Below are 27,636 nucleotides of genomic sequence, written 5' to 3'. Positions count from 1 at the left end.
GGCGGGTCAAGGAAACGCCTTAAGCCAGGAGCCAGCGCATAGGCAGCCGCCTCCGGTGATAAGAATAGTTTTGGACAAGAAGTTTCGTAAAGCAGCTCAAGGTGCCACATACAGCGGCTCACTGTGCCACATACAGCGGTCCAAAAAGCATCACATACAACTCACAAACAGCTGGCGGATGGCTCCGAACAAACAGGTCCCCAAATCCTCCACATAATCGAACTAACTGTAGAGGATACGTCTGAGCCATTCAGGGCCATCCTCCCAATACAGGCCCCAGACGGGCCAGCAGACCGGCACGAGGTCGGCACGCTACCCTAGGTCAATCGATCAGACGCCACCGCCGCACGCAAACTCGGCATACACCTGCGCCAGCCCATCAGCGGGCAACGCTACCGCCATCTGCAACCAGTCATCACGAACCAAAGAACGAAGAATCATTCGCACAAACGATCGAGAGCCCCCAGGAATGAGAATAGCAATGTGAACTTTCCTCCTATGGCAGCTTACGTAACCAGTCGTCGAGTACCTACCGACATTTTCCAATTAAGAATGCGCCATCGTCGAAACTGTTTGATTCTTGAGTAAGTCGGAACAAAACTTGGCGACACTCTCAGCAGTTTCTGTACTTTGCACTGAAGTGTGAACTTCATCGCAGTCAGTCTCGCAATGGCAGCCTGAATCCTGCTTTCTACGAAAGGAGTACGAACCATGCACGATAATGCGGTAGACTTACGTCCAAATTCAATAACAAAGTTTCTCAAATGTTGTGATAAAAGCCGAATGCTTAAGTTACTATGAATGCGCAAGCTGAATGAGTTAAAGGTAACGAAAAAATATAATACTGAAAAGTAACAAGGAACATGAGATGATGTTTTTCGTACTCCAGCGTAGATGGGTAGCCATACGGCTTCCACGGTTGACAGTGATGGCATCAGTCATCTATGTCAACTCCTATGGCAACGAAGAATCACTCGTTGCCTGATCAATCAATCGACTGATCAACGTTGCTCGTTGCCGAATCAATCGACTGATCAACGAACAGTTGCATCAGTCATCTATGTTTTTATCCGCTCTCAGTCCCAGCGGATAAAGACAACACCTAATAACAAGGAACATATTGGCCACAAGCTAACGAAAATATGGCTCTAATTACTAACACTCACAAGTCACAACACCTGTTATCTACAGCATCAGTGCACGTTTCTACTCGGGAGGGCAGCAGAGTAAGCCACGGACGCGGCTGGATCCGGACACCTGGAATGGCTGGTATATGACTTCAACCATTGAGGCGGCTATGTGCGCACCTGTGCTCGCTGGTAAGACACGACACGGGGCATACGCCACAGACGTAGCTAGGTATTAGCATCTGTGCTGGCTTGTGAGACACGACACGGAGCATATACCATGGATAACCACTAAACAGGTACCGGCAACTATGGTGATAAGACATGAAGCAGGGCATCTACCACGGAGGCAGTCAGGCATCGGCACCTGTGCTGCTTGGTCAGCACGAACAGGGCACCACAGACCACAGGCCAACAACCATCGACAGACACCGACGAAACAGGTGTGCTGCATCGATCGTCCTGTATGACGGCAGACGCCGCAATGCCGGCAGGTAACGATAACGGATCACATCACTGGGAATGAAAAATGCCGGCAAATGCACGCTTCTGGAGAGACCATGTGAACACAAATTACGTGCAATTATAGTCCATGTTTACGTCGTATGACCCAGAAAAGGGATACATCTGCCCTGTATTTCATGGTTGCTTCATGGAACTGAAGAGACATTTTATATCACGAAAAATATGCTAATAATATGATCTCCGTCACGCCAATTGTACATCAAAAGGTAGCTTATCCAATCATATAGCCAGAATCCATAAAATTTACATAAACCTGCAGGCCAATCTGGACCAGCCTATTTCGGGCAGCCTTTCAAAGTTCCGATCCGATCCCAATCCATTGTATCTTCCGGCAGCGGAATGGTTAATCCAGACTCTATTTCGACTGGATCATTAGCTGCGATCATCAGCAGAAATAGGATTGGGTCTGCATCAGCTGCTGCCTACACTCTTCCTAAACTGGCAGACCGGTCGCCCACTTTCGCAGACTGGCTGACTGGTCACAGAGCTTATTGAGACTGACTGCTAGGTCACCAATAATATCTGAGAACGGACCACGTGGCTTCCTGACAGTCTGCGACTAACCGTCCGATCATGCACTAAGGCTGGACAATAGCCATCTTCCCTTACTGGACCACGTAATTCCACAAAGTCTTTAGCTAACCGTTCGGTCTCACTGTTCCTAAGGCTGGCCATTCCGCCGCCTAGCATCTGAAGGGCCTGCTAGCCGCAAAACCAGTCGATGACTGGACATGGCGCAAGTGCACCGTGCCTAATGTCGTTTTTCTGTCGTGTAGATGTAAGCAAAAACGGTATTAATCGAGTTAGGCGAAGCGTAAACGGGATAGCCGCAAGCCATCAGGGAATGATATTGATAACGAATAGCACCATGGAGGAAGAAATGCAAAGGGCAGCCACAATGCATAAGGTAGTTGAGGCAGGTAACCGAGGAGGTGCAAAAAGGTCGGCTTTTCAGAACTAAGCACATCTGAAAAGTAGCACCGCTCAATTCGGACATTTCTATATTGGGTACTAGCAAAACATAGAAAATATATGAACAATTTTCTTCTGTTTTATTTCTTCCAGCAAACATTCCCAAATTCGAAAAGTTTCATCCAGAGGGCTTGTTCCCTTCCCGAGCCCCATATCCAGCAATGTCACGGGACGAGCCGCTCCATCACTCTCCTGCCGGCGCGGCGGCTGATTAGGGCCCCCATACAGCTCCGTCAGATACGTCTGTGGTGCTGTATAGTCTGGTCGGCACCCAGGCTCGGCGGCCGCTATCTACACTGGACAGCAACGCGGGGCTGGGGAGAGTGAGCCAGGGCTGGTGGGTCAGCGGCGAGCACGAACGGAGGGATACGACTGACGATCTTCAACGGGCGAATCGGAAGGTGAAACCATATGTGATCGAGCTGAGTCAAGACTGACAGATGAGTCACGAATACAGTCGGCGAGCCACGACAGGAGAGCTACGACTGCTAATCCACATCGGACGAGCTAATAGGTGAACGCAGAAGTGATTCGAGCCACGACCAGCGAGCTGTGATAGACAAGCCAATCGGTAGAGGCACAGGCGACCCGAGTCACGATCAGCGTTCCACAGACGCGGCCGACAAAGCACAGCCGGTGAGTCGCATCACAAACTGGTCCTGCGATAACGGGACCGGTCCGACCCGTCTGACTCGTCCGGAGAGGCACAGCTCGTAGACATCCGGTCACCGTTGGCGCGGGGGTGGCGGCGGGGAGGTCGGCTGGGGATATTGAGTGGCAGGATCATATGGTGACCGATTGAAATAGCTGAACAGAAGTGGAGGCAAACGGCGTCGGATGACACATAGACCTCTGTATACAGAGGTCTATGCATGACGCTAAGGAGAACGATGATGTGAATTTACGCGTATCCTCTACTCTTGACAGCATAGGATGAGCCGGATAAGTGAGCTGTACCAGTGCTATACATTACGCAACACAGGTGTGCAGCACAGGTAGAAGAGTGGAGCCGGCTTCCGCGCATCGACATTCGGCCTACGACCACTGGCGCACACGTGAATAGAATGAAAAAGGACCAACCATTCTATTCAGAACACCAGGCACCATGACAAAAAGGTACAGCAGATTAGTCACTTCTGTAGGGTCTTCAGACAAGGTTTTTGACGACCAGCACTCAGGAGTGTGATGAATAGCACATACGATTGGTCCACAGTCGTGGATGTTAAGAATTTAAGGGCTATAGATCCAACGATCGATGGCCGGCAGAATACAGGCCCATATTCACTATGCAGCGACCGGAAGCAGAGCATTGATCTGCCCGGAATAATGGACGACAAAGGCTGCCGTTCCGTAGCGGAGACCGCAATGCATCACCCAGAACCTCTTACCACTTTTGTAAGGAAATCGCCAGGACAGTCAGGTTCCATATCCCGGTTACATTCATTTCACTCGACCGATTCTCGGCACGTCGGCCGCAAAAGGGCCATTTACTGCAGCAGCATGATGCATGCTCCCAATTTATGCACATGCATGACAGGAATGGTCTGTATTCAAAGTGGCAAAGTGCAATGAATAATGCTCCCTGGCGTCCACCGGGGATGTCGTAGCGGGAATCCCGGAACATAGCTGTGTATAAATTGGGGGCTAGCTGCCGCTCTGCCGATACTGCAAAGGTAGCTAAACAATCATCAATCACCCCTCTATAACAAGCCCGGTTGAGCTAGACCGCGTTGAAATTACTTTCAAGGCGTTTTTGAAGCAGTGATGGACACAATGGCATCGCTGTCTTTCATACCGGCCTAGAGTGAGAACATATGAAACTGGCAACGACACAAAGTGAAAGTCTTAGCGGACGGATATGAGAGTGCGGCCTGCATCTCTCACATTATCAGGATCAACGCCTTGCTGCAACGGGACACGGCTTATCGGACCATCACTGGCCGGAGTCCGCACGGTTGGCGCCGGCGAACCCCACTTGGAAAGGAGTCTAACTGGATCATCCCCGCACAAGGCCGAAATGGTCTAGTTGCTCTTTTCATTGTCATGCTAAGTAATTCTTTTCCTTTTCACGCTCCTCCAGCCGGTGACACTGTAGCACGGTCCGGTGGAGTGGCGTGGCTGGAAAGCCGTCCAATGAAACTGCTCTTACAGCAATCAACACCGTCCGGTAACAACAGACGACAGGTGTTTGAGGCGACGGCAGCTGGAAACGGGCGGGTATTACGGTCGGGCGTTATTACTGCAGCTGAGTATTACAAATGGTGTGGTACTCGAGCTGATAATGGTCCCACGCCGCCACAGAAGCCGCCAGATGAGATGTCAGGCCCACGCCCGGCGGTCGGTGCCACGCCCACACCCTGGTCAGTGGTCACTGGTCAGTGGCCACTGAGATGGTCGGTCACAGCAGCGCGCAACACCATCACAAAACACCTACCATCCACCCATACACATTACACACATTGCGAGATACAGACCACACTGATACACCTACCAACCACAGTGGAACCCCACCCACAGTGAGCAACCGCCCACATACCACACTGATACCTACACACACCAGTAACCAACCACAACAGAGCTGGACACCGCCCACAAATTGACCATTTACCCACCGACACGGTCGGTCACGGTCACACCAACACTGGACACAGCCCAAAAAACATCACACGTGCTTACAATGCGTCGAGACAACACTCTATTGGAGACCCATAACGACCGGTTCCACGACTAACCGGAATCGGTGTACAAATTTGAGGTAGAATTGAGAGTGAAAAGCGCGGTAACGAACCGCTGATATTTCCCCAGTAAACGGCCATTACAGGTGAGTCTTCAATCATCAGCAATGCGCCATAACTGTCACAGATAAAGTTGAACTTCCCGTGCTGTGAGCGGTTGATTCGCTCCACCGATGGACGTTGGTGGAGGTCCATTTCTCTCAGTGAAGCACTGGCTAGTGGAAATCTATGCATCTACCTACTCCGGTGGGGAGCAAGAGAAGCACTTCCACTTCCATCGGCGCACATTATACAAGTAATTACTTTGGAACAGTTTATTTAATCTAGGTATATCAAGACCCTCCCCCCCCCACACACACACACACCGATGAGCCTGTTCATGCAGCAGCAGACGTGACGCGCCAGACGTGACGTGGCCGAGCGTGCTGTAACAGACGTGACGTGCCACGTGCCGCGGCCAATGTGGCGCGTCAATAGCAGCACCGTTAGCGCCGCGCCGCGGAGGTCGGCCGGCATTGTCACTAGGTGACGGTCGGAGCTGCCAGCCGCGGTCGGCACCGCCCCATAGAGGATGTGAGGAGATGGCGACAGGAAACTCCACCCCGGTCCCAGAGGTCGAGCGATGACACCAATCAGAGGTCCTTAAACGTCAGCGGAGGTCGGTAAACGTCATCAATGATCGGTACACGTCACCGAACATAGTTGACGGAATGCACGTCAGCACTAGCAGACGGTTCATGAGGCGAGGAATAAGAAACATGACTGCAGTTATTGACAGGCCGCTTTTGTATCGAAGTTCCGTCCTGCCGAAACTACGGCCTAGTAGAGCGAACAGCAAGGGGAGAGACAAACCGGAACAATTAATATCCCAACAATTTCAACCTCATTATCTCAGCCTAAATTGGGGAAACATAATCCCAGACGACTGTTTCAGTGTCGTAATAATTTCAAGTGACGAATTATGCCGAGACAATACGCCGGAAGGTCAAGCACGCCATAATAGCATAAAACCAGGGCGGTGAGACAATGACAGAGTAAGTCACTCTACAGACTATCTCTCGCCAATTCGTACACATGACTCATGTCGAGTTCCAAGTTGTCCATACAGCATGACAGCACGTCTCTCCGTGGCCGTCAGGTACCCACAGCCGCCCAGGAGAAGAGGGAGAGAAAGAGAGAGAGAGAGAGAGAGAGAGAGAGAGAGAGAGAGAGAGAGAGAGAGAGAGAGAGAGAGAGAGAGAGAGAGAGAGAGAGAGAGAGAGAGAGAGAGAGAGAGGGAGAGAGAGAGGGAGAGAGAGGGAGAGAGAGGGAGAGAGAGGGAGAGAGTGAGAGAGGGTGCGTATGGCGCCTCTTCTCCGAACGTAACTACGTCAGCGGCCAGCGCTGACACCGGCTATCGAATGGTGACGTGGCTGCCACGACACCCCGTTGCCATGCCACGAAAGATGACCATTGACCAGCCATCTACCATGCACAACCACCGTGTCATTAGAAAACAGGCCTCACTGAAAGTGTGATAGTTGCCGTTAGCCTTTCCAGAGTAGCAGCATTGCGCGAACTGGCAACGAAAGCACTTGTACCGACCGGGTAAGCCGCTGGAATGGAGTGTTGCCGGGCGATAAAACTAAAAGCAAACAAGCGTTATGTGTACCGGCATACTAGATCATTTCTAGGCCATTCGTATCGATTCAACGAGTCTTCAATGCCGCAAATGAGGGAGCAAGGCCATTCGGTCCACTTATACCACCGTTGTCACGCCTTTTCGTGCACTCACAATAGCGACAATAGCATGATAGGATCAGCGACGTCCTGAATACACATCACTGTTGGACATTGCCCAATAAGGACATACTAGCGTCGCCAAATGCCATGGACGCTCCATTGAGTACTCACGACGGTACCGTGGGCACACAATGGGACCGGACCGTAGATTTTGCTCGACGGCTGACCAATGCCGGATCGTGGATTGACTTTTCAGGATAGCGGACGATGTCGTCTCTAATGGAGCTGAAACTTTACGATCGGATGACCGTTGGCCGTCACACGTGAGAAGGAAGACATTGGATTTGGTTCAGGTCTCAAGGGATATTCCGACACGCAATTCGCCAGCTATTACGCGAACAATATTAGCCGATACGGTGATACGTCAAATAACGTTTTAGTTATGAAATTTGTTTTATATGTAGCACGATTCTGCAATCTACAGCGTGTAGTCGATCCGTAGTCGGTCAGCCGTCCTGCGAAATCTGCGGTCAAATCCTAGCAGATTCTCTATGCTACTGCAGCTAGCACATAACACCAGGACTTTGCGTGAGCCCCAAACAGCTGTATCACTTCAACTTGCATCTTACTGATGGATAATGCTACGGCTTCAGATTCAGAGCGTCTGGAATAGTCGAAAGTCCTCCGAATACTAAACAAGCTATACTGCCCAAAAACACGTCCAGCAGACACAATAAGGGTAGCACGCCCACTTTATAGCTCTCGTTCCCAAGTCACGTTTCAGCTCGGTCTCAAATGGGCACTTAGTTGGAGCGCGATGCTCGAGAGCTCAGTCGATCTTAGAGAGGTTTCCGGTCGTTACTGGTCAGTCACATGCTGCTCTGTGAGAGTGATTAACTTAACTGAGGCCCAGCTATGATGAACCAGCTTCCAACTAACACTATCTTTGGTCCAACATACTCCTGTGTTCGCGTTGGGCGTTCACGATAACGTTCACACCATCAGCAACTTTAGCCCCGCTCGTTTCTGTCTAGCATGTTCATTAGAGGTGGTCTGTTCTGTTCTGTTCCACCTGTCCTCTGTTGGCGCGCTGTTCCGTTGAGCGTTCATTACCAGCTGTATGTTCTGTTCTATCCGTCCGCTGTTGGCGCCCCGTTTTGTTGAGCGTGCTCCGCTGTGAATGACCGCCGAGTGGAGCGTCATGGCCACATGTCTGTGAGGCCGTGTCCGGCGCATTGTCTCCAGTCGGCGACAACAGACTCACGGACGACGGTCCGTGATGCAGCGTAACACAGCGCCCCGTCGACGACAGACGACAGCCTCCGCACGGGGCGGCCACATGACGGCAGATGGGCCGGGCGTGACACCCGTGACGCCCGTGACAGACGCCGGCAGTCGGCAGATGTCTGCCGCCGGCCGCCGCCGGACCGTCCGTGGCACAATGGTCGGGCGGCAGGTGCCGGCCGCGATCTCCGTTAACCGGTTGGGCGCGCGGGCGGTGGGCCGGTCGGCGCCTCGGTCACCGGCCTCCGGTCGCCGCCGCTCCGACCGGCCCGACCAGTGGTCACGTGCAAGACGCACCGCGGCTCGGCGCAGCTCCAGGACATCCTCGCGGCGTCAGCGGTCACGCATGCCTGAGTTGAGGTGTTCGACCCAGGACAGGATTGGAAGGAGCGGCAGAGGCCGGTGACAGTCTGAATACAGCGGCGACAGTCGAGGAATTTAGCAACCAACAGTGACCACCGTATGCTGCAGTCCATGGCGTGGCGTAGGTGGTAGCCAACCGGGAAAGTGAACGCACGATTCACTGTGTAACGAGCCGAGTAATGCCTCGCCTAGTAGGAAAACGGTAAACGAAAGCCAGACAGGATGTTACCGGGCTTCTGGGGCCGAAATCGACTCATCAGATCGCGATCAGATCAAAGTGCATCAACACACACAACGATCAGTTGGAGAGTTTATGAATGAGCGAGCAAAGAAACGCTATCGTGTGGACCGGCCTTTCACGGGTAGGCCGTGTAGCCGTCCGATAATGGGATCACGTGTAACACATCCGTTTATGGTACCGGTGCGGATACAGCCGCGCGACAGCTGTAAAGTCGCGTGCATGCCCAGCGACCGGCACGAGCACTCTATAGCGTGAGCGTGAGCGTGGCTGAGCGCAGTGTCTCACACACGCTGATAGAGCGTCGCTACGGTGGGTAACCAAAGTCAGACATAGCTCCATGGGAGAATGTGAATGTGAGCCTACACCAGCCACGTTCCGACTTTGTCGCCATTACATCCGGGATTGTTAAGTACCGGATGGATTACACCAAATTACGTAATACGGTTGGTGCGAATGTCCAGTGTGCAAGCACGAAGGTGAGCAATGATGGGTGCATTAGGCAGCACTCAGTCTTCCTCAGGGTTTAGTTTTCCTACATTGGTACTGATCGCTATCAAATGCAACTCAAAAGTGCTCAAGGACTTCGCAGAATTGGGGTTTCGGCCTAGCCACTGTTACAGGCCAGCCGATCACACGGGAACCCGTGCTTAGTTTGTGATTCCCGTAGAACGATAGAAGTGTCATGAATACCAGACTCCATGTTCTCCAGCGCCTGCAATCGGTAGGTACTGTACAGAGATGTCTGCGATCTGTGTGTGCATCATGATTCAGTAATGGTTGATGTGAATTCGGTAGGTACTCACCCGTCCAGTCGCACGTCGGGCAGCGACCGGTTCAGCGAGATCATATCACTCGCCATCAGGTTGAACTGATTCTCCTTGAACTTTTCGTTCATCTCGTCCCGCTTGTCGCGCGGAATGTGCACTGGCTCGCCCATCTCGCCGGGCTGGCCCGGTTTTTCGGGCACTACGGCCGCCGGCTCCCAACGCACCAGCGCTGACCGGTCGTAGGCCAGGCTGTTGAGTGAGTGGGCCAGGGCCAGTGCCTCTCGCTTGCCACCGGGTCGTGACCCGTCCGCGGCGGCGGCGCCGTCTCTCTCGGCCCGCGCCGCCGACCGGCCCGACGGCGCCGAGCCGCTGTCCGCATAGTACATGAGCACTGCCACGTCCACCAGCAGCCAGACCAGCGAGGTGGCCAGCACGATCTTGCAGGTGTGATGTCGGAATTTGCGCAACATGGTGGCGAGTCGGACGGTGGCGGCGCGGAGGGACGCGTCACCGGCGATCGCGGCACACACCTGGCGGAGAGACCCGACCCGACCGGGAGCCGACCGCCGACTGGACGGCGGCAGCCGCAGTCAGCTGGCGCCGACCGCAGTCCGCTGGCGGCGCCGTCAGCTGGCCAGTCCACACAGCGCGGCCCCGACGTGCCTGCAATACATGGGAGAGAAGGGGCATGGAAAGGTGACGGTCAGGTGACAGTGACGGGTCGTACAGTGAGCGGCTACACGCCTTGAGCGGGCCGCAGTTTCACTTTCTCTTGAGTTACTAAAAACGACCACGACACGCAGATTTAGTGACACCATATCGGTGCTTACAGCACCGCAGCAGTGAAGGCTGCTTCGCATGCAAACCCTTTTGTTTGTTTGCGCTGTGACGTAGTTCAAAACACACAAGGAACTCATATGCGGCGGAAACGAGCAGAGGGAATTAAAGGGGGGGGGGGGCAAGATGCCAGACCAGGAATTTATCCGTTTAGATGGTCTTGATTGACAGGATGATGGATGATTAGCCATATTGACCAGACCACTGGATGTCTAATTCTATGGAGATGGACCCAAGCATCCAAAAATGATCAGGATATCATATAACACCAAAATGAAGCCAATTCCGCGCGCTATCAGATGAAATATACCGAGCAGAGCACCCTCTTCGGCTTTGCCGCCGGCCGCCGGTGTCTGCCACATAGTCTGTCCCATTCGCTGGCTGCAGAAGCTTTTATTATTCATTGACCAACAATCACAGACTTTTCCTGCCAGGACTACTGACAATAATATGTACAAATACTGAGTGGGCAACACAATGTTTGAAGGGTAACATGAAATGGGGTGAAAGGTGTGAATCCTCAAGGTGATGGGAGGTGATGTTGTTTGTGTTATATGAACAGCATTTAAATTTGAATTAGCCCACAACTTGGATTTGAGAATTAAGAATCTTTGGACTGGATGCATAGGCGTCGCCAGAGATTTTCGGTTGGGGGGGGGGGGGGCAAAATCAACTGTTGTGTTAAAACTTGCCTTTCCCCAGTCTTTACTCACTCGTTTTACATATCATTCGACGCGCAATGGTGCGAGGAATCAAATGGTGACAAAGGTTTCCTTCTAGCTATGACATGTAATTTTTTATAGAAAAATTCGAAATTTTGAAATTTCATGACAAAAAACGACTGGTAGAATTATATAATAGTGGCTGCGATTGCCGACGCACTGCAGAGGGCCCCTGTGCAGACGCTCGACGCTCATGATCATTACCCAGAAAAAGGTGAAAAATGGTCCATTTTATCGGATCACCCTGCTAAAGCCTACATTCACGCATGCATGCAGAGGTTTTGCGTGAAATGCATAGGGCTTATCCCAGCCGCCGATCGTAGCTAAGTTGGGCATTCGGCGGAGAGTGAGTGTCGGAAGTGTGAATCGGAAGTAATTCATCTTTGCTCCAGTGAGAGGAAGTGTTTTGTTCACTCGAGTGTGAACAAAAGTTTCTCGTTTTTCGTGCGAAAGGAAGCGCTGCAAACACGAATAAAAACTGTTAAACGGAAACAAAAGTTACGCACGGCATAGCGGCAAGGGATCCCTTAGAAACAGGCTTGGGACTTCCAAGCCATTTCAGGCCACTCAGAGTCAGTGCTGACTCTCAGAAGCATGCTTAGGATCCCGGAGATCGGCGTGGGTCACCTCAAAAATGTACGTGTACGTGGTGCTTTATTTAGGGCTTTCCGAGCCCAAGGTGAGGCCCTCAGAAGCCAGTGTGGGCGGCGGGCGCTAGGAGACTAGGCCCAGGGTGGTGGAACCCTAGGATAACAGTGTGAACGCTCGGGGATTGTGTCGAATCCCTAAGGACCCTACGTAGGGACATAATAAACATGTGTTGCGGACCTCAGAGGGACACGTGAGCTGTGACCCCTCAGATGCCGGCTTGGGGTTAGCAAACTGCAGGGCTGCGGAGTCGATGGATTTTCGGCGACTCCGACTCCGACTCCGACTCCGGCTTTCAAAAACCAGCTCCGACTCCGACTCCGACTCCGGGCAGAATTGTCGACTCCGACCGACTCCAACTCCCGACTCCGACTCCACAGACCTAGCAGGGCTGCGGAGTCGACAGATTTTCGGTGACTCCGACTCCGACTCCGGCTCGGGTTTCTAAAATCGACTCCGACTCCGACTCCGACTCTGGTCACAACTGTCGACTCCGACCGACTCCGACTCCGACTCCGACTCCGCAGCCCTGTAGCAAAGTCTGTCGCCTCAAAAGTTTGGCTGAACTATCAGAGGACAGTTAAGGTTCTCAGAAATGTTCGAAGGCTCAAAGATCCCTGTATGGGCCCTCAGAGAACATGGACATCAGTGGGACTTTCAGAGGCCGGTTTGGGCCCTCTGAAAGCTTCTTTAGGGCTCAGTGGAGCTCCTTAGGAGCCTTTGTTTAAAGCAAGCTCATGAGCCCTGCGACACTTGTACGGTACTTGAGCCTGTCGCAGACATTTGACGAGAGTTGAGAAAGGCTGCGAAGATTTCGTTTCACGCTTTAAACGAAAATTGTGTCAGCACTCCAAAACTTATGAAAATCAGCTGTAAAATGCAATAAAGAACGAACTAGGAACATGGATTGAATCACAGCATTGACATTTCCGAGTCTGGACTCGGAGTCTTGAAGATTTTGGCGACTGCGAGTCAGATTCTGGTTTGAACTGCACGCTCCAACCGAGTCTGACCTCACAGGCATTCTCAGAAAGGTACCCCCATTTTTTCCCGACTCCAAAATCTCATCGGATCTGTATCGATCTCAGGGGGTGCCCGGTCCGAGGTTGGGGGGGCAAGCTGCCCCGCTTGCCCCCCCGTGGCGACGCTAATGACTGGATGACCTGCATTCTGACTGCAAGGTATGGTAATTTCAGTGGGATCTTCTTGCTGGTGCAGAGACACTAAGAAGGTGCATGTTGCAGTGCAGATTTTCAGTGTCACTTTCATGGAGCAGATTTCAAGTGAAGTGGTGTGGGCCTTGGTATGGTGAGGTGATAACTGAACTACTATGCGGGCGCATTGTTGTCAAAGAGAATAAATGACATTCAGCTGTGTTCACCGGGGATTATTAATCATTTGTTGCATTTTACACATCAAAAGTGCAAACATCTAAATTTGATGACGGAAAAGTTTAGATCTTGTTTGATACAGACTGCACTCATGCAGATTTCCAATCTGCTTGTTATGTCTGGCACAAATTTGTCATCCTAGCTTATGCTGCTCATCAACTTTTGCCATGCTCAACAGTCAACAGCCCAGCCTGAGCCTGGCCCCTGGGCCATGTTTCACTGATGATAGCAGCACGCTGCTATTACACGTGTCAAATTGGGTTTCCATGGAGACGTCAACAAGCCTATTCCTCCGCTCCAACACTACCAGAAGTGTGACGTCAGCTCGCAAAATGGAATAGCAGCGTGCTGCTATCACCGGTGAAACAGGGTCCTGGCCTAGGGCCTAGTTTTCTAACTCATAATGGTGTAAATGGGAACAAATGCTTGCATTAACAACCCGAAAGTCACTCAGGTTTGTAAGAAAAGGCCCTGTAATTTTATGTCCAATTTCCACAGAGAAATAACAGTGGAATAAATAGCAATACTGCTAACAAATTGAAATTAGATGAAATCGAAATCAAAATCAAGCACCCAGCCTGGATGGAGTGCAACCAAAAGCCAGACATCGTAATAAGATTATACAAGTACCCTTGCATCGTTAGATAACTAGTCTTGTTAATTCACAGTTACTTTCACCATATTTGGAGGCTGAAGCAAAATATTTTATTTTTATGCTTTACCAACCTATCTTGATCTCGTTTTTTCCAGCGCGCTCCTGCAGCATAAAAAGCACGGTGCACCATTTTTGTCTAGCTTGCGTCAATTTCAAGGATTCGGTTATGCTGACACTAATTTACTGCATTCTTCTTCGATTCATTCCAGCTGCGTATTTACAAATTGCAACCGAGCTCCGCCGTGGGGTAAGGTGGGCAGGGGTTTTCGCACTACGGCTGCGGTTGAACTACCGTCTGTGGTAGAAACTTCAGGGCGATGGCGCGTTTCATACGAAATGTGGCGCAATGTTTGTTTGCTTCTGAACTTTTACTGTTATTGCTGTGATTCTTGAAGTGGGAGTGTTTCAATAACAATTTGTGGATTATTTGAGTTTCTTTATTATAAACATAGAATAGTATTATGAAACATTGTGTGGAAACTGCAAATACTGATATGATCAATTACTTTGTTTGGGAATTGATACACATTTTGTAGAGATTTGTCTGACAAATGGTGTAACGGGTGTGACAAACCTCAAGCATATCATGATCTGAAGCTATTGCAACAAATCAAAATTGCTTTGTTGGAAAGACTGGAGCATGGTTCAAGATGATGTGTAAAAATTCAAGATTTGTGGGAAAGCTTGTGACTGTAGAACGGAAACAGTTCTATATGATGGCTCAATCAAACATGGAAATGGACGACAAAAGTAGAGTTTCAACATTCAGCATGTGAGAATAACTTCAGAAATTCACAATTCTTGAAGTATTGCATTCTTCTTATGTACAGTTATAGGTTTTGTTAGGGTATTTGAAATTCATTGTGTCAGTTGAGATATAGATGGATTGCGGACAAATTTTAGAATCATTGCCTGGAAGCTAGGTATAAGGTACTTGTTCGGTAGAAAGGTATTGATGAATGCCATGAGAAGGTATTTTATGATTTATATATGGTGGTTGTTGTGCCTACAAAAATGCAAGCTTACTAGCAACTAGTTTCTGAATCAAATCGAAAGTATTTGCCATGAATGTAAATATGTACCTGCAAAGTATGTCAATAAATTTGTGTGATGTTGGCCAGAGAGCTTTATCATCTGGGCATTTATGTCGCTTCTTGCATTAGGTGTTAAGCATGGTACCTAATAACGGATGAACTTTGTGCCAATATCTTCAATGCACAATGTATGTAGCATGTCTACAACCCTCACTGATCCTAGCTATAGGCATTTGGCACCAGCAAGACCAAGGGCATGAACTTCACAGTTGCTCAACCTTTTGTCATGTACCACCAGTCACTTTTTTACTTAGGTGCACATAGCAGTGCACACAACAATGTGCAGAGGGCCTACACAAAAACAACATGATTAGTGTGCACTATGCAAAGCACAGGATTGTACCCTGATTATTTGAATATTTTGATAACTCAACAGTCAACAGTCAAGAGTAATTATTGAATATCACATTTATTATACATCACTTGTCAAACAAGAGCATGATGACACACATTTTGACAAGCAATCATGGTAGTATTTCAATAAGTTGGACAGTCATCTCCCTGGGCGTCATTTTTCCAGGAAGGTACCTCTGCACTCTGCAGGTGTTGTGGTAGGCTAGGTTGAACTGGGTCAAGTTAGGCGAAGTAAGGTGGTTAGGACCCGGTCGGACCGTAAGGTCTGGTCAGGTTGATTTTAATCTTTCATTCTAATTTGACATAACCTATTACCTATGTTTTTGCTCCAGCCTGAATTTCATAAGGTTATGAGTTAATTTTGCTTTGTTTTTATCTGTCTTGTTTTGTGTTTTTGTCCCTTATATTTTGCCCCATAGGCAAGGGTGGAGCTTTTCCAGGGAAGGTGGTGGAGCATGATTGGAGGCGCTCAACCAGACGGCATAGGAGGGCACGGTTTCTGAACGCGCACTGATGCCTGATTCAAGCCACGCTGTCTTCATGCGTGGCGGCGCGCTACTTAAAAGTCCCTAAAAGAACGGGAAGTGATGCCGATAGAACCTTCAATCATTCTGGGCTAACGCTTATGACTTGGAAAAAGTCGCGATCCCAATTCAATCGAAAACCTGTGGGCTCTTGTTCAGCAGGAGGTGTAAGAAGAGCCACCCGCCATAAGCACTGCTCAACCGCAGGCACAGGTCTAGACGGCGTTGGTCCGCATCAAAGCCAGTGTGCTGGAGAATCCATTGGCTGAAATGCTCCAGAACATTCGCCACTGTGTGGGTTCCTCATTTCCTCTCTGACTGTCCTTTGAAACCACTCCAAAGATATGCAGAAACCAACGAGGTGAGTAAACTGTGTTTTTATGAAAGGTGACTACAAGCTCAGTTAAAAGAAAAAGTACCAGATTGTTTTGCTTTTACAGCGGGAAGAAAGGTGTCTGGATAATTTCGTTACACCCGCTGTGATGTTCAAATGGTTGCTAAATTCGAAATCAGCTCCAAAAACTAGCCTAGAAACATGTAAAACTCGAAAAAGTGAACCGAGGTCATCAAAGGTCATTGAGCTGACCTGACCTTCAGGTGACCTTGACACCCACCCTAATGCATGGGACCAGCATCATATCACATGTTTCAACGCTTGAAACCACGTGAAAACTGCAACCGCGCGGCTAATGCGAGCCGACATACGCCGAATCGCGATTCGGACCAAACATGGTCTCGAGAAATAGGTCACAGGTCAAAGGTCATTTGGGTCAGGGTCATGAAATTTTCAGGGTAGGTGTAAAAATGATAAAATCGGGGGTATTGAAAGTTTCGTCGCGATCGGACGGTTTTTACGCGAGTTACTCACGAAAAACCGATAAAGCGCACCCAAAAAGGCAGAAATATGCATATGCGATATCCTATACTGCGAAAAAAGGTGCATCATTTTCGAACGTCGCCGACAAATTGTAATTACCCTAAGCTCAGGCAGATGTATGGTAGAAAATCCCCTAAGTTAAATACACTACGGCGGAAATAAAATACCCTACGGCGGAGCTCGGTTGCAATTTGTAAATACGCATTCCAGCTTCCCCTGGCTCTGCATGTGTTGCCATGCCACCCAACTCTAAGACCATTCCAGTTTCCACATCTACGAATTTCAGTGATGTCACCTGTGTTTTCCAAAATTCCTATATAGCATTAACATCGCCTACAATGTTAATGCTTACATTTATCTTACATCTATTGAAATCACTAACGGAAAATGCAATGGTAAAATCCCTAACCCACAGCTCGAAGTTCGTTCATAAAGACGCTCGTGTCATTTCGCAGCTATGATTACTTGGACATTCGTGATGCACACAACAGTAAGTTCATTTAAGGAACTTTATTGTCACGAGTGTACATACTACCAGTTCGTAGCATCACAGTCAGTCGCTACATTTACCACATATTTATGATTCATTGTGATTAGTAAATCACGTTACGAACAGTTTCTCAGAAAAGCGACAAAACATTAAGAGAACAATGATAAATGCAACAGGCTAAGGAGAGAGCTCAAAGGAGAGCTGTGTCCACAAATTAATTGTCAATCCTCGAGACAACAAAAAGAAAAAACAATGCAGCAGTTGTACGATGTATCATTTATCAGCGAATATGCAGCGCACTTACACTAAGCTGCAAGCAGTAACAAAAGTTTTCCGCTTCAGTTTCGACGGTTAGATTAAAACACGTCTGCAGCATAAACCCCCTTTGTAACTAGTTTACACATTTCGTGTACCTACACATGTACCAATCACATAAATTCGTCTGATATTGCGTTTGAATGTCTAGCAATATTTCTGGTACTGTAGACGCTTCATTTTGGATTACTAACAACAACAAAAAAAAAGGCAAAAAGTGCGATGACGTCCTCTTACATGGCAAGATTCCTCCATCACACGATGATACAGATAATGATGCACACTGACTAGGTGTTCTGTCGGTTAGCAGACACAGACTGCAAACACAGCGTGACAGCCCGAAATCAACAGCTAAATCCTGAGTATTACGGTGCCTGTGCGCACCGACACCAGAAAAATGTCCACCTACATAAATGCGAGACACAATGCGTAAATAACGATATAAAACGCAAATCTAGTTAGCGAATAAATTACCTGAGGTAACAAAACAGAATCTGCCCAAAAAGCAGCAGACGTGCCCTAAAACTAGATTCAGCATATGCGCTGTAATACTGACACTTGACAGTTCATATGCATATCAGACTGCAATGCTAACTCTTCACGTCTTTTTATGGTTGAACTACTGAATAATAATCCATGGCTCTAGCAAGTTCCCAAGGCTACACATTTCTAGTAAAGCCAAAATCCACCACTCAGCATTGCTTTAATTCCGTTCATAGGTATCATCTACCTAACCACCTAAGTGGAACATCGGAAATGCAACAATAGAAGAAAAAATTCGAACAGCACCGTAGTTTCGTGCAACTTTGACCACCAAGGGCAATTTTGGCCCACTCCTGGAAAACTTATTTGTTTTGCTGCAACGTTTTACACTTAGGGAAAGTGGGGCAAGACGGTCATGGTAGGCGTCCCTGTGTTAAGAATCCGTCCGTTCGTTGCGCCGGTATACTAAAAGAACATACATGGATTTGACCTCAGTGCTGTATTGTGGTGCACCAGCTTCGACACCAACAGGCAATGCAATCTCGAGAGGCAGTCACCGTATCACCAAACGACCAGGCACAGTAATGATAAGGCACAAATCAAATACAGCTCATTGCTTTCTCTCGTACATCCAAGGAGGGGCTTACGGACAGCCCCTCTAAATTCGCCGTGAAACGTGCACATTAACGACAGGCACGATTACATTATACTTGTATCAGGTAAAGGGCGCATTAATGATACATCGTGAACGGTATCAAAGACACACGTCTGATCTGTATCATATAATGCCCCGTCAGGATTTGGGTACCAAAGAGGGTTAGGCGTTAATTTTGTCCGAGTGAGGCTCAGGAAAGGACTGCCAAGTCCGTTTCCTACACTCGGCGGCCACAAGCGCTACAGCCAGGAGAGCCGTGCAGTGCCACTCCAGAGGCTAGCGCGCATTGAGACCGACCCGGTCCAGACGAATGCTGAGACACGAGTCCCTACGAGAGACACGGACAGACTGGAGGTCACCGCGGGTCACGTGACATTCGAGCGACCGCCAATTACCGCGCGCCAGAGCACCGCGCCGGCCGCGCGCCCGCAAACATACTGTGCCGCACGGCCCGCTGGCGCGCCGGCGGGCCGCGGCCGGACGGCTACACACACGCGGCGAACAGTTGCGATATGAATGATGAGCGCGAAAACATGGAACTTAACATAACTCCCCACCAAAATGTGCGGAACAGGAGCACATTTTAAAAGGTATCACAGACGAAATAAAACACTACTTCTCGCGCACGACGCACTCGCATCTTTCGCGCACGCCACTGCCGAGTCTTAGAGGGCAGCTGCCCCCATCGTCAGCCAGATGGGGATGATGTCCGCCAGCGTGGCGCACCAGTCGGCGGACAAGTGGACGCCGTCCATGGCATACCACCGCGCACAGTCGTGTCAGGGTGATCCGGTAGGTCCCGGACATTCATGGTCTGCGAAAAAGAGACATGGGTGAAAACGGAGCCACATTTTGGGGTTTTGGGGTAAAATGGCTCGCGTGGGAAATGTCAATCTCTCCACGTCATGAGCGGACACGCTTAATGAGAGCCCTAAGAACGAAAGGCTCGCGTGGAAGCCGACAAACTCTCCACGTCGTAGGCGGGCACGCCCACGAGAACCTTGCATCCGGCGAAGTTCAAGGGCGTTGGCAAATTATATCAACAAAGGTTAAATTCAATTCCTTTAAAAAAAAAAACTAAATCAACTGTCCAGACTCTGAGTGCACACTGCACAACTTGGAGGAGGAGTCCACGACTCCAACCTCACCCCCGACGCATCGGTTCTGGGGGACGTCCGGTCTGCCCAAACGGAAGCCGGCAGGACTTCGGACGTGTTTCCGACAAGAACCACGAGCATGCTCTGCTCCTTTGGTCAGTTGGGTTGACCACTTCAAAGACCTTCTCATTCACGTCTGACTGCAGGCATTGGAGTGCCCTTTGGTGGGGGGACCAGAAAGCTTCAAAGGCGATCGGCCTATGCAACAGCTCCTGGCCCTGCTCAAGATTCTGCCTCGTCTCGGCAGAGACATCCGGCAGATCAGGCGCTTGAGCAGCAGAACGGCTCCCCACCGTGCACGAGCCCACAGCGTCCGACTCGGAAAGCTCCATTGGTGATTGTTCATACTTGAGATCAAAGAGATCAACAGCTGCATTCATCGGCACGCCATCGCCGTGCGTGTTGGACATGACAGCTTTCTCTTTGCTGAGGCGATCCGACATTCGAAGCGTTCGAGCCAGCGTAGGACCTCTGTTGGAGACGGGCCTATCCTCGGAGCGCCATACTAAACCCATCTCATAGCGCTGCTCAGCTTCATTCCATGTAGGCTTGGGGTAGAGCCTGTGGTTTGAGTCGACCACCTCATGCTCACTGATCCCAATCGTGTCCAAGTCCCACATCGCTTCCACTTGGCGACGGTGGAACGCCTGATGACGTGGCTGATCGTGTGACAGGACTCCGCTCTGCTTCCCATGCAGAACATATCCAAAGATTGTCTCAACAGCTCGAAGCCCCTCACCGAGATCCACTTGCTCCCACAACACGACGTGATATATACTATCAACGCCGATTAGGAGATCGATCTCACCACCCCCAAAGTCGTCCGCCATCTCCAATCGGGAGGGCATCTGGGGAGGTGATGTGGCCGGAAGGGGTGAGCATAGACGATCTGTGCTCCACATGTCCAGGTGCACAGAGCTGCCGTCAAAACGGCTCTGAAGCTCGACTCGGACTTTGCGATATTGGCGTGCCTGTTCAGTTTTCTCCTGGAAGCCAATGCAGGAGAAGGTTCCCGAGCCGACAACAGGCAGCCCAAGTTCGTCTGCCAGAGCGCCACGGATATAGGAGGAGTCGGAGCCTCCGTCCAGCAAGACACGGGCTCGGCGCCGACCATTCGGACCCACAGCCTCAACCAGAGCCGTCTGGAAGAAGCTTCGGATTCCGTCAGCTCTCTGGGCGTTGAAACGACGATGGCACTGTCGCTGGGCACCTACTTCTGCGACACTCATACCCGCCTCTTGAGGGGGCTGTGCCGTCGAGAAGCTGGCCGCATCCGGCGACAGTTCGGACGTTGGAACCGCCGAGTGACCCCCTGGCGAGGGTCCCGAATGGTGCAGCAGGACGTGATGGGGCCTGCTGCACTCCACGCATGGTCCCTCTTTGCAATCACGGGCTCGATGACCAGGACGGAGACAGCGGAAACATACCTTCGAGTTTCTCGCGAGTGAACATCTGCCCTGTACAGTCATGCCACGAAATGTCGCACACTGGGCAAGCGGATGATGACCTTGTCCACACGCACTACAAGCCGTCTTCCTTGGCCTTTGAGATGGCTGTGACCGCTCCCTCCGAGGCTCAAGCCGTGCCGTCATACTGCTGGTGACAGACGGCGCCGAAGGTGGTGCTTCTGCGTTTATGACAGACGCAGCAACTCCCTTGGCTGCCTCGCGGATCCGTAACTCTCGATTGAGAAATTTAAGGAAAACGTCAAAGTCCGCGCTCTCCAGCCGAGCCCATTCCAGCCGCCAGTCTTCCGGAATTTTGTCTTTCACGACTGGTAGGAGGAGGCTCGAGAAGCTCTCGGCGGGCACACCGAGGGTGTTTAGAGCGCGCGTGTGAGAAGACAAGTGATCAACCAAGGTTCGCATGCCTCGTAGGTCATTGTGGCGGACAGAGGGCATGCTCAAGAGCTCGCGCATCAGAAGCTCTCGCCGCACCTCGCTGTGGTCAAAGCGCTCTTTGAGGACTGCTACGGCTTCAGCGTAGCCTTCACCCGACACCGGAATCCCTTGGATTGTGCGCAGCGCCGCGCCGGCCAAGTGCGACTTTAGAACGACAAACCTTTGCACGTCAGCGTAGACTGGGTTGTCGTGAACGGAAATTGTGAAGAGTTCCCAAAACTCGGACCATTTCATCACGTCGCCATGATAAATGGGAATCTTGACTGCGACTGATGCTTTGAGGTCTGCATTTCCTGTCGGGTTTTGGGAGTCGACCCTTTGAACAGTGTCACCAGCTTTCTCAAGCCGGGTGAGTAGCCTGGAGCCGAGGAACATCTCATCCTCCATGTTTTGGCTGTGACTGGAATCGTCAGGCTGACCAAGCTTGTCGAGCTGGTCCTGGACCTGCTGAAGCTCGTGCTGCAGCTTCTCCAAGTGATGGAGCTTGAGAGCCAGCTGATCCACATCAAGTGCCTTTTGATCCCCCTCCCGGCATGACCTGAGGTCGTTACACTGTTTGGTTGCCTTTGAACGAAGCCTCGTTCTTGTGGTCAATAAATCATCCATGTTGAACTAAACGGATTTTAACAAGGGGGTAAAAGTGGACTGTATCAAACAAGAGTATCAACGTCAGTCCGGTTAACAAGGTACAAATTTTGAAACCGAAAAGACTATCCGGCCCCGGTGGACTATGTTAAGAATCCGTCCGTTCGTTGCGCCGGTATACTAAAAGAACATACATGGATTTGACCTCAGTGCTGTATTGTGGTGCACCAGCTTCGACACCAACAGGCAATGCAATCTCGAGAGGCAGTCACCGTATCACCAAACGACCAGGCACAGTAATGATAAGGCACAAATCAAATACAGCTCATTGCTTTCTCTCGTACATCCAAGGAGGGGCTTACGGACAGCCCCTCTAAATTCGCCGTGAAACGTGCACATTAACGACAGGCACGATTACATTATACTTGTATCAGGTAAAGGGCGCATTAATGATACATCGTGAACGGTATCAAAGACACACGTCTGATCTGTATCATATAATGCCCCGTCAGGATTTGGGTACCAAAGAGGGTTAGGCGTTAATTTTGTCCGAGTGAGGCTCAGGAAAGGACTGCCAAGTCCGTTTCCTACACTCGGCGGCCACAAGCGCTACAGCCAGGAGAGCCGTGCAGTGCCACTCCAGAGGCTAGCGCGCATTGAGACCGACCCGGTCCAGACGAATGCTGAGACACGAGTCCCTACGAGAGACACGGACAGACTGGAGGTCACCGCGGGTCACGTGACATTCGAGCGACCGCCAATTACCGCGCGCCAGAGCACCGCGCCGGCCGCGCGCCCGCAAACATACTGTGCCGCACGGCCCGCTGGCGCGCCGGCGGGCCGCGGCCGGACGGCTACACACACGCGGCGAACAGTTGCGATATGAATGATGAGCGCGAAAACATGGAACTTAACACCCTGGCCGTTTAGCCCCAATTTCCCCTAAGCGTAAAAAAGTTACAGCAAAATAAATTAGTTTTCCAGAGGTGGGCCAAAGTTGCCCTTGATAGTCAAAATTGCACGAAGCTACGGCATTCAAATATTGTTGATAAAATCGATTTTTTTTAACTAAATGAGTTGGACGGCTAGGCCAGGGTTTCGGTAGCTTCATCCGTATCCAGAATCCATTCCACCGAAGTGCCCATTATCACTTGGGCGTATGGTCCCACATGTCTGATCGCAAATACCACCTTAGACGGCTTAGGCTACTAGCACGACACAGCAGTGCGTCGCTGGCTGTGAGGACGCTTCACTCACTCTAGAGATTACCTGTTAGGCTGTTACCATATTTGTGATTCTCACCTCTAGTAAGTAAACGACACGGCAAACTCCATGGATGAACAGGACCTTGGCCGAAGAAACGGTCATCAACGACAGGTCATTTGTCCCTGAGTCCAAACGACAGACAGACTTCACCATCACGAGTCAGCCCCAGACCAGTCACAGGGCACTTACGACTAATGGACCAATCACGATACAGGTCATGGTTATTCTGTTATGACGGCCGATTTGTCGGTGCTCTAGCGGACGTGAAGACAAGTGGAAAGTCCAGTCGCTCCTGCTCAGTGGACTGACGGCTGTGCTATCACTCCGGGGTACGGCGGCGGCGCGTCTGAAACGAACGACGAGCCATAGTGAACACAAGCTAACTGCAGGCAGAAATCTGGCAAAACACGTCCAGCTGGCTACAACAAGCCTTCCAATACAGGTTCATTTACATGTTACGGTACCCATTCATCCACTCACCCGAAAGCGTACTGTCCACTGATGATTGCGAGTTGGAGAATGTCCGGGGCGGCGCCGACGGCTGCTGCGGGTAGGTGGCCGACTGCAGAGGGTTGTACGCCGGCTGAGGGTTATACGCCGGCTGCTGGGGGTACGGAGCCCCCTGCTGCGGGTACGGAGCGATGGGTGGCAGCGGGTGCGTCCGGGAGCCGCCCGGCGGGGCTGGCTGCGGAGGGCGCATCGTCACCATCGGCCTCATTTGCATACCGAGCGACGGGTCGGCTGCAAAAACGACACAGCGTGGCAGGTCAGAGCCCAGCATGGTTTAAGAACCGTAATGTAGTAAAACCACCAATCAAACCAGTCGTCATCATTTACAAGTCATTCAATAGAAGTGTGAAATGTTCAACATTAGTGTTCTAGCCGTGGCGCCGGTCTGTGTACGTACGGGGGCGGATAACGCGTCCCCTCGACTGCCGGTGCCGAAACGCCGGGCAGCAAGGGCAGCAGTAGCAGCAGAGGCAGAAGGTGATCCCAACCACCACCAGCAGAGTCAGCGATAACACGTGACCCAGCAGTTCCCTGCACAACAGACCACAGCAAAACCATGTGACCAAGCACCTTCCTGCACAACAGACCACAGCGGAACCACGTGACCCAGCACCTTCCTGCACAACAGACCACAAGGAAACTATGTGAGCAGTATCAGAGGTCAAAGGCAAACCATATGAGCAAATAGGTCGGAGTAAAACCATGTGAGACAGCACCTCCTTACACAACAGATGACATGGAAACCATGTGACCCAGAGCTTTCAGCAAAACAGGCCAGGAGAAACAGTGGGTCAGCAAGAAGGAAAGACAGAGACAGCAAAGAATTGACAGCATACATTACCATTTAGCAAATTCATGTGAATGTTCAGCAATCTTGTGATACTCATCCTCTGCACAACAGATTTGTGCCACATTTAGCCCACAGCAATAGATATTCTCTGTATCCCAGGGCTGACTTGGGCAAGTGTACTCTTCAGAATCATCACCAGTCCCTAAAATGCATGTTGTCATCTTGAAATATTACTTGATCCAATCACTTGAGCTTAGAGTTGCTTCAGTTTGTTGCAGAGATTTGCTGGCAGGCTTATAATAAACAAATTGTTAGTCAACAGCAGCCTGGTGTCTGTATGTAAAAGTAGTCAGAAAAGCAATACTGCATCAAAATGCTGATTGCTGACATTCATTGACTTAAAATCTATGCCAAACACCTGTGGAGCAGACAACACAAGATTATGATACAGATAGACTCGAGTCTTAACCCGCGCCCCGCTGGGGGCCGGGGGCGACCCTCCCGTTTTTCGCCAATAACTTCTAAACGCGTTGCGCCAGTGACGTCAAACTTTCAGTTCCTAATCATACATCAACTAAAGATGTTTCCTGAAAATTTGAGCGAAACCCGTCGGATATTTTTTTAGAAAATGACGTTTTAATGACGTCATGTCCGCTATTTTTGCCTAAAAAAATGGCAATATTTCAAATGCCGCTAACATCTTCATTTTTAAAGGAATCAAGAACCAAGACCTAACAAAAAAGGTTATAAATGATTCTACTTTGTCTATCAAATGGCTATCTCGATTCTTTTTTTCAAATTTTGGATTTAACCCAAATTTTTTTCAAAAAAACTGACTTGGGAAAAACTTAAAAAATCCAAAATTTTGAGTGTATAAAAAAACGGAATACATGTCAAAGAAGTGGTCTATGTGCACCTACATATCAATTTTTAGAAGAATCTGTTATAAAATGTGGGAGTTATTCAAAATTTTATGATGTTACGATTCATGACACACATAAAATTTGAATAATGATTTTTTTATTTCTAGACTTCGTACGGGAACAAAAATAGCATCATTCGATTTGCCGTGAAAAACTGAATCAGTATACAGTAGACACATTTTTAGGCCTTAACAACCAACTTCAAAATTTGACCTCACTTGACATGACCTTGACCTGACCTCGACCTGAAATTCATCAGAAAACACAAAATGCAATAAATTTATTGACTCTCTATCCATTTTCTTAACAAATCAAATTGATCAAATTTACCAAAATTTGTTGACTGATCTGCGCCCCGTTCGTCGCAAACGTAACTATTATGGCATTTTGCAAAGCATTTTGTTGAAAGCGTTGAAAGAAAATGATTTGTGTACCTATGACATCATTGCAACTAATGTGATGATTTGTTCACAGAACACACAATCCTTGGCCCATTTTCAAGTTATGTTGCTACCGATTCAATTTCACATTGCAAAGATGATTTCCGTACTTTTTCTAATGATAACTAGAAATACAAATCTTTTGTGCTTTTTGTGGTCGTATTATATTAACAATAATATTAACAAAATTAAAAAGAATCGGGAAAAAATATTATTAATATTGAAGACGTCATCAAACATATGCCGTTAGAAGCTGGTTAGAAGACCACCTAATGCACCACTTCTCGGCTCGCGGCGGATAATTATAAACAAGGCATTATAAATAACAAACAAACAAACAAAAACTGAAACGGTTTTTGCAAATATTATGATTTCTGATGCTCTACAGAGTATACCGAATGTAACGGAAGTTGGCATAGATTCAGCACAGCTTCAGCACAGCACAGATTCGGTAGGGGCCGAGCCTGTCTGGGGCCGTATTCACGTCGATCATTTTCGTAAGAATTTTCTTAAGTTTGACCTACTTCTTAAGTAAATTTTTTTATTCACGTAAACTCCGTCGATAAAAACTTAAGAAGTGTCGACGTGAATACCAAATTATACTTACGAAAGAAAATCGACTTACGAAGTCGACGTGAATACGGCCCCTGGTCTATATACCTATAGCTGATAGGTATATAGGGCCTTGTAGCTGATACTGATACTGATATGCCCGCGCTACTGATATTTGGTACTCTCTTAGCAGACGTCACCCCAATTGCCAGATCTAATGGCCAGTTGAAAAATCTAGAGACTTTTTGAAAAGTCTCTAAATGGGCAGGAAAATCACCCCAGGGGTCAATTAGGGGGCGGGGAACACGAATTTGACACTTATTTTGGCCTAACTCCCCTCCTTCATCCCTTAATCCTCCCTTAAAGGACGGGGCGCGTCAAAAGTGCCTCAAGGATTCGCCTGATCGCCAAAATAAGGGTCGCAATCGATTCCTCGCGTCAACATGGGGCCGCAGCCTCACGTTTCAGATGTGTGCAGCGTATCCCTTATCCCTTAATCGTCCCTTAACGGACGGGGCGCGTCAAAAGTGCCTCAAGGCTCAAAGGCTCGTCTGATCGCCAAAATAAGGGTCGCAATCGATTCCTCGGGTCGATATCTAGCCGCAGCCTCGCGTTCCTGATGTGTGCAGCGTATCCCTTATCCCTTAATCGTCCCTTAAAGGACGGGGCGCGTTTAAAGTGCCTGAAGGGTTCGTCTGATCGCCAAAATATGGATAGCAATCGATTCCTCG

The 27,636-nt window shown here is 49.6% G+C and overlaps 1 protein-coding gene across 5 annotated transcripts in view; it reads right to left on the bottom strand.

Moving 5' to 3' along the window:
- Positions 1-27,636, bottom strand: part of LOC122381684 (polypeptide N-acetylgalactosaminyltransferase 5-like) — a 76,773-nt gene that overhangs the window by 44,501 nt on the left and 4,636 nt on the right. For 2 of the 5 annotated variants that reach the window (XM_043366158.1, XM_043366156.1), the window contains exon 3: positions 9,773-10,399. In XM_043366158.1, the coding sequence (XP_043222093.1) occupies positions 9,773-10,206 (434 nt within the window). In that variant the 5' untranslated portion in view covers positions 10,207-10,399. Of the gene's footprint in view, positions 1-9,772; positions 10,400-14,060; positions 14,102-14,163; positions 14,187-27,636 lie in introns of those variants that run through there. The other 3 variants (XM_043366160.1, XM_043366157.1, XM_043366155.1) reach the window with 3 other exon arrangements.

This window comes from Amphibalanus amphitrite, unplaced genomic scaffold, assembly GCF_019059575.1.
Source record: "Amphibalanus amphitrite isolate SeventyFive unplaced genomic scaffold, NRLGWU_Aamphi_draft 000125F_arrow, whole genome shotgun sequence".
Classification (NCBI taxonomy): domain Eukaryota; kingdom Metazoa; phylum Arthropoda; class Thecostraca; order Balanomorpha; family Balanidae; genus Amphibalanus; species Amphibalanus amphitrite.
This window is presented reverse-complemented; position numbering and strand designations above follow the sequence as displayed.